At 55.8% G+C, this 7776-nt stretch overlaps 1 protein-coding gene across 1 annotated transcript in view; it reads left to right on the forward strand.

Annotated features, from left to right (window-relative positions):
* Positions 1 to 2539: 2539 nt before the first annotated feature.
* The window catches only part of EPN1 (epsin 1), a gene marked incomplete at its 3' end in the record, with an annotated part of 11045 nt that continues 5808 nt past the window's right edge, over positions 2540 to 7776 (forward strand). The window contains exon 1 of the mRNA XM_021709339.1: positions 2540 to 2883. Coding sequence (XP_021565014.1) covers positions 2656 to 2883 — 228 coding nt within the window. The remainder of the gene's footprint in view (positions 2884 to 7776) is intronic.

Consider the following 7776-nt stretch of genomic DNA (forward strand, 5'->3'; position numbering starts at 1 on the left):
GCCTCCGCGCCGCCGGGTCGCCGCGTCTGTCTCGGGGCTTTCGCGGAAGGGCTTGTGGCCGCGATGGTCCTTGTGTGTCGGTCCCGCGTCTCTTTCTCTCTGCCCGTCGCGTGCGTGTGTGTGTGTCTGTTTGTGTGTGTGTGTGTGTGTGTGTGTGTCTCTCTCTCTGAACGTCAGGACGTCACCTCCCGGAGCCCGGACTCCTCTCGCCATGTCGCGTGCCGTCCTGGTCCTCCCCCGCCCGGTGTTTCCGTGCCTTCGGCTCCCTGGGGCTTCCCGGGGGTCCTCCGCCTCGGGGCACATCTCGCCCGCCCCGACTTCGCATCTCACCCTTGCCCCCGCACCTGTCTCCTCCAGTCCCGGACTTTGCTGGGTCTGGCATCTGCCCGCTTCCTCCAGGCTTCCGAATTCCCGAATCCCCGGGGATTCAGAGGCCCCGCCACTCGCTGGCGGTGCGGTGGCTGTCAGGCGACTTCCTATCTCCAGCCTCAGTTTCCTACTCTTTGAGATGGGGGTTCCCTAGCTCCCACTTCGGGTAGTCCCTGTGCTCGCAGAGTACCTGGTGGTGCTTGGCACAGAGCGAGTGTGTCACTACCTAATGACCCGGAGCTCTGGCTCACTTTATTACGGTGTTTAGAGATCGTCACACAGTGAGTGTAAGACGTCGGTTGTTCCAGTGCTTCTCCGAGCCTTCTGCCACGGCGTATGCATTCTAATTCTATTTGAGTCAACTCAGCTTGAAGAGCTCCTCATTCTAGGCGGCGTCTGTGAAGTCGCAGCTGTGGTGTGCTGCCCTGTGGGCCTCGGATGCGCTTTCAGTCCTGCCCGGTGGGAAAGGGCGCATCTCCTGCCGCTGCCCTCTCCAACTCTTCTGCTTCTTCTCTGCCAATAACAGCGGCCGGTGTCATGGAGCGCCGACTATCTGGGAGGCTTGTGTACCCATTTATGTAACCAGCAAGCCTGCCCGGTGGGGCTTTTCTCAGCCTGGAGTTAAGCAGTCTGCATCCCAGGGAGGTGTGCTCTGCCTGGAGCTGATGTGGCAGTATTTCAGCCGAGATTTTGTGCTCCCTTTCACTGTATACCATTTTCCTGGACTCTTAGTTCTCAGGCCCCGGCCTCTGTTTGTTCCAGGCCTCTGTCTTTGTGTTTGCTGCCTCCATCTTCAGGTGCCTGGCTCTCTGGCCGGAGTTCAAGCCTGAGGCCAGCCTCCCTGGTTCACAACTCCCCACCCCGCGTCTCTCCCCTGGGACTCAGGTCAGGTCTCTGAAGATCCCCCTTGTGGGTGAGGCATGCATCCCCGGGCAGGGGAGCCAGCTTCTCTGTGTCTGTTCCCACCCCTGTCCGGTGGCTGTGAACCGTGGAGTTCTGAGGACTGGGTTAATGTGTGGAGAGCACTTGGAACAGCGCCCGGCCTGGGGTGAGGGCTGGTACGGGCATTTGCTTAGTGCTCTCCTTCTGCTTCTTTCTCCTCACGGGTCTTGGCATGGGCTTCTTTAGGTTAACTTGAAAGTACAAGTCTGGGAGTTGAGGTGGGCCTATCTGCCCTGCTGTTCATGGTGTGTGACCTTGCTTGAATTCCGCATGCAATGTTACATGAGATAATGTACCTCCTGTACACAGCCAAGACCAGGCGCTGGGGCTGTCAAGTTCCTTATCTCTCCTCCCTGGAACCCGGCTCCCTTAAGCCTTACTCCACCCTTGAGACGCCTTGTTCCCAGTGTCCCCTGTCCTCCTGCTGTCCCAGGACAGCTTCCTTCTCCACCCTCTCTTCCGTCCCTTCATCGGCCCCCTTGCCATGTGTCCTCATTTCTGCTGTGAATTCCTGCCTCCCACCCTTGCTCCAGAGGTCTCTCCCACCCTCTCTCCTTCACTGCCTTCCTGCACCATTTACTGAATGGTTTTTCTGGGCCAGCTTTTCTTTTGGGAAAAACCGCGCCCAGACAAACGTGTTCTCTGTCCCTATGGGGCTTGTGGGCCGACCTCAGCCACAGAATCAGACAAACGAATGTAAGGTCGTGAGGGCCACTAAGTTTTCTGATGGCTCCCAGGGAAAGGTGGTGATCAGGTGTGGATCTGGGAAGTTTAAGTGGAGTCCTGGGGTGAGTGGCATCCCTGGGTGAGGAGGAGGTGGACTCCCTAGGCAGGACACTCCCAACGCCCTGCCAATGTTTAGAGAGCCTTCTGCTCACCAGGTTCTGTCAGCTCCCTGGATGATCCCACAGGCCCCGTTTTACGGAGGAGAAAACTCAGGTGTGGATGTTGCGGTCCAGCTAGGAAGTGGCCGAGCTGATGTGGGCCTGTCACCTACCACTGCACACTCTGCCTGGCTGAGCAGGGGCCTGCCTGAGCAGGAAGGAGGCGGGCATGTTTGAGGAAGTGAAAAATGGATGGGGTGACTTTCTGTCAGAGGTTAACAGGGACAGAGCCTTCCAGGCTGCACTTGGGAGCTGGTCTTTGACCCCGAGCGCAGTGGGGAGCCCCAGGAAGGTGGGGCTCAGGCTTTGGGCAGCCCATGTCCCGTCCATGTTTCCAAAGGCCCTCTCCCCCTCCTAGATGCGGTGACCTGCCAGCACCTACCACGGCCTCCCTCCGAGAGTTGCCTCGTCTCTCTACACCTTGGGGGGCCTGCGCCCCTCGCTGCTGCAGCTGAGCACCATGTCGACCTCATCCCTGAGGCGCCAGATGAAGAACATCGTCCACAACTATTCAGAGGCGGAAATCAAGGTTCGAGAGGCCACGAGCAATGATCCCTGGGGACCGTCCAGCTCCCTCATGTCCGAGATCGCCGACCTTACTTACAACGTCGTGGCCTTCTCGGAGATCATGAGCATGATCTGGAAGCGGCTCAACGACCACGGCAAGAACTGGCGGCACGTCTACAAGGTCAGCACCCTGGTCTCCTCCCGGGGTAGGGGTGGGGTGGGGGCAGGCAGGAGGACGTGTCCTGCCTGGGACTTCTAGTTCTCAGAAGGAACTGGAATACCTTGTTTTCGTGTAATGTTTCCTTTTGTTTCATAAAGGCAACAAGTAATGGTTAGCAGCGTTGAGCCTTGTGATTTAAATCTGTTTTCAAATGAATGGCGCCTTTGTAAGTATCACACGCTCAGAAGGCCTGAGAGGGTCCAGGCGCCCATCCTTCCATATGCCCAGACACGTGGTTCTTTTCCTCTGAGCGTCTGAGTCCTCAGCTTCTGGGGCCATGTGTGTGTGCCCGCTGGTACCCTGTGTGAGGGTGACTCCATGCTGTCAACATGGACTGGGAAGGCATGGATGGTGTTGCACCCGTCATGGGTGAAAGAGATCAGGTGCAAGGCTGCTGACTGTGTGCTCCCCTTTGCCTGGCACCTGGGAGAAGTGGAACTACAGGACAGAGCACTGATGACAGGGTGCTTGCACAGAGGGTAAGGAAGGGGTTGGCTTCGGAGGCAGCACAAGGGAATTCTGGGGGCTCTGGCACTGTTCTGTGTCTTGGTTGCAGAGGTAGTTGTGTTCTTTACTCAGTTGTCAGAACTCAGACCCTGTGTTAAAAAGACTGCATTTTATCATATGTAAATGGGATATCACTTTAAAAAGAAAGGCAAGGCTGTATCTTAAATGTTTCCTTCCAGGACAGAAAAAATTCACCACATTTTTTTTTCTTTTACAACTGTAGAACGTTCAACTGTGTGGTTTGATCATAATAAATTTAGTCCTGTCAACGGATCATTTTTAAGACACTTGCAGCGGTCAGATTGTACAAACGGGGCGGCTATGAGTATCTTTTGTATTGGCCATTGTCTAGAACTGGAATTGCTGGGTCAAGGGGCATGTGCTCATGTCAATTTTGGCAAATGTGGCCAAAGTGCTCTCCGTGGTCGTGATCCAGTGTGCTCATCCCCATCCACTGGGGCGGACACATGGATCTCAGCTTGGAGGCAGAGGGCAGGACTCAGTGGGTGGGTGTCCAGCCTGACTGATTCTCTGAGCGGCAGGGACCCAGCATCTCCCCTGTGGCCCTCTGTTCCTCATGTGAGGGCAGAGTGGCCGAGGGTGTGGGCCGGGGTGGAGGGATGGATCCCACTTCCAGCAGAAGGCCGTCAGGCTGATCCATGGTTGTTTCTCCAAGGCAGGTCCAGGGAATTGGTGGCTGGTGGGTGTTGGTGAGTGTTGGATCATCCTGCTGTTGGGGTTCTCTTGCTAGCATCTGTGAGTTCCTGCTCGGGGTGTCCTGGCCACGACATGCCAAAACCCACTCTTATGGGCTGAGGCTGGGCTCCCTGTTCTTGTGATCTTCAAGGCTCTCTGCTGAGGCGGGGCAGTTTCCTCAGCACAGGAGAGGGGACTGAAGCCCTGCAAGGTTGAGTCGCTTGAGAGTTGGGGCCAGGAACTGGGGCCCCCCTTCCCTGGCTTGTTTTTGTGCTCATCCTGACACCAGGATGGGATCAGGCTGGGGCCGAGTCATAGACGAAGTCAGTCATGGTCATTTATTGTGAAGGATTGGGTTGTGTCTGTCCAGCTGAGCATTGGAGAAGGGGCCAGGGAGGAGGGATGAGTGGTTAGAGGGGGTTTAGTTCTGGGGGACCCCAGACAGCAGATCCTTCCTGACCAGTGGCGCGAGAGAGTAGCTGGGTGACTGTAGAAGGGGTGACCAGCAGGTGCCAAGGCCTGGGGAGTGTGCCGTGCTGCTGGCTGCGGTGAACACACAGGAAGGGAAGTAGCAGGGGTGGTGGACATGGCCTCTGAGGCCAGGTGGGGGTGGCGAGACCCATGCAGGGATGCAGCTGTATTCCTCTGTTCAGGCTGCACTGCTGTCCTGAGGCTTCCTGTGGGCCAGATGGTGCTGGGGACCCAGCCCCAATCAGACCCTGCCCCAGCCCTCAGGCAGCTCCTTTTCCAGCGTGCTTTTTTTCCTGAGAACTTTTTAAAGGTAGATTTCTTGGGTTATAATTTGTGTGCTGCAAAATCCTCCCTTTCCAGGTCCAGTGCTCTGAATGCTGACAGATGCACGTATTTCAGAACTCCTAGCAGTCAGATGCAGAAGGTTTCTGTTACCCCAGAAAGCTTCCCACGTTCTCTGCAGTTCTTCCAGGACCCTCCTGGCCCAGCTGTCTCTGCCCGTTGTCTGTCCTGCAGCCTCTCTTGATCTTGGGGCTCTCCTTTCTGTGCTCCCTGCAGCAAAGCCTGTGTGGTCCTAGTCTTTTCTTTGGATGCTTGGGAGTCCCCAACCTGTTTGGCTGAGGGTGTGGGGCTCCTGCTGCCCTCTGACCCTCTGATTCCTCCTGCTGGGGGTGGCATCTGGTCGCCGAGGAAGGATTACTGGTGCCTGTGAAACTCCTTAGAGCCACCCTCCTGATTGCTTATACTGCCTGCTAGGTGTGGCTGTGTGGGGCCGCCACGTGTCATTGTTGTCCCTGCTTGGCACGTGCGGGTAGGCACAGGGCAGGGGCTCAGAAGGGGCTCCTTGGGTCCATGTGTGGCCGGTACCTCCCCTTCCTTGCTGACCACCTCCCTCAGACTTCACAGTTTCCTCCTGGAAGTGTGGTGATGAGGACTGAGTCCCCTAGGCCAGCGTCCCTGAGCTGTTGTAAGCCTGCCTCACCTCCTCTAACCCCTCCAGTGCCCTGTGTGCTGACCTGTCCTAGAATAAGGGCAGGTCTTCCTGTTCCCTACCATCCCTTCCCCACCTTGGTCTCTTTGTCATTTCAGCCCAGGTGGTAGATAGCGCAGGAACAATTCTTTGGTGGATGGGAAAACAGGCCCAGGGGGAGAGTCAGCGTTGTAGGAGTTGTAGGGTTGTAGGAGTGCTGGTGCTCGGGCCCCTCTCTCCAGAGCTTGTGCTGTGGCCCTGCCTGGCTGGCACCTTGTGGGTCTTACTGCCCCATGGAGAGGGAGGATGAACTTTGGGGGCCTGGCAGGTCAGGCTGTGCATACCCTGTGTGGCTTTGGGGACAAGTCTTGGTGAGTGAGGACTGATGTTTGCGCAGCACCTTGGATGTGTGACCCTCTGTGGCACGCACAGCTTCTCATCAGATCCTCACTATTAGCCTCCACTTTCTAGGTGAAGAAACTGAGGCACAATGCAGCTCAGGGCCACCGAGACTGTGGCAGAGCTGGGAGAGGAGCCTTAGAGCCACCCTCCTGACCCTGCGCTGTCACCTGACTTCTGTGGCATGCAGGGTGTCAGTCTTGACTTTAAACCAGGGGTCAGCGGAGTGCAGCCTTTTTTGTACGTAAAGTTTTATTGGGACACAACCAGGACCATTCACCTGTGCCTGCTGAGTTGTCAAGACAGTGAGTATATTGCCTGGAAAACAGAAAGGCTCATCACCTGGCCCTTAATAGAAAAAGCTTGCTGCCCTGCTTTAGACATTCATCCCGCCTAGCAGCACTTCCACAGGGCTGTCCAGGGGTCCCAAGGGTGGCGGCTTCTCTAGCTTCCACTTCTGGATAAAGCCTCAAGTTGCTCCCTGGGGAATAGCGCATGAGACAGATGTGAGAGCAAGGCCTGACTGGTGTCCACATACCTGTGCAGCCTTCACCCTGGTGATGAGGACCATGCCCCAAGGCACCCTCACGACATCCTTACCTGGCTAAGGCTGTTCTTGGACTTTACGCATGTGGAGTCATGCTGAGACCTGGCACCTGGCCTCCTTTGCTCACCGGCACCGTTGGGTCAGGCTGACCTTGTGGCTGCGTGTGGCCATCGTCCATGTATTTATGTTTTGTTTCTGTGCATGTGGGCAACCCACTGTGAGATGACCGCGGTTAACATGTGCACTTTACTGTGGGTGGGTATTTGTACTGCTTCCCAGTTCACAGTCTTTTAACTGCAATTCCAAGGTCCAAAGAGCTCTGGAAACAGGTTTTATGAACCATTTGGCTCAAAGCCTGACCCAGTCTGAGGTGAGGTCATTTGTAAAGGTTTGCTGGTCCCACTTGGTGTGACTCTTGGCATGACTTCGGAGAGTCTTATGGGTGGTATGTGCATCATTTTCCTGGTGTAAACTCTGGAAATTCTGACTTCCAGAACACAAGGGCCTCAGGGGTTCTGGATCCTTGTGTTCTGGCTGGGTGTGGTGATGTGTAGAAACCGCTTTTCTTCCTTCCTCCTCCTGGCATGTGTAAACACCTCGGGGGCCAGTTAAAGACTAATCTCGATTAATCTTGATTATAGACACACTGCTAACACACCTTCAGAAAGCCCAGCTTTCTTCTCCCAGCGGGCTGGGAGCCGTGAAGGGCCTGGTGTTTTCCTGGTTGTCCTCCCCTTGGTCCAGGCAGAGCTCAGCTGTAATAGCTGTTGCCTCCCTCCCTCTTCTTTGTGCTACTCTAGACCTGGGAGCCCCTGGATGGGTTTTGGGGGCTCCCTGAAGCCTCTGGGATCACCTGCAAAATCTGAGGCATGCCTTCTGAGGACGGTGACCAAGACATCCAGCAGAGTTGAGGGGGCCATGACCCCTCGCCTGCATCATGGTCTTGAGCCCAGCTCAGGAGGACCACAGAGAGCTTGCCCAGGGATGTTCTCCCCATCTGAGTTTAACTTGTTGAAAGGGAATTTGTCCTCATGTTATAAAATACAAAGTCCCAAAGGATGTAGGTTGAACAATGGTGCTTCCTCCACTCTATCCTCTTGCTCTGGTGTTGGTGTATCCTGTGTGTCCTCCTGAGAACGCCCATGCCCAGACAGGCCCACGGGCTGTCACCTCCCCAGAGCAGGTGGTGAAAAGCTCCAGGTCCTCCGGGAGCCCTTGCTGTTTTCAAGGCTGCCCCACATCAGGGTTAGTTTTTTTTTTTTTT

This window comes from Carlito syrichta, unplaced genomic scaffold (genome assembly GCF_000164805.1).
Source record: "Carlito syrichta isolate Samal-C Ts95f unplaced genomic scaffold, Tarsius_syrichta-2.0.1 Scaffold176317, whole genome shotgun sequence".
NCBI classification, from domain to species: domain Eukaryota; kingdom Metazoa; phylum Chordata; class Mammalia; order Primates; family Tarsiidae; genus Carlito; species Carlito syrichta.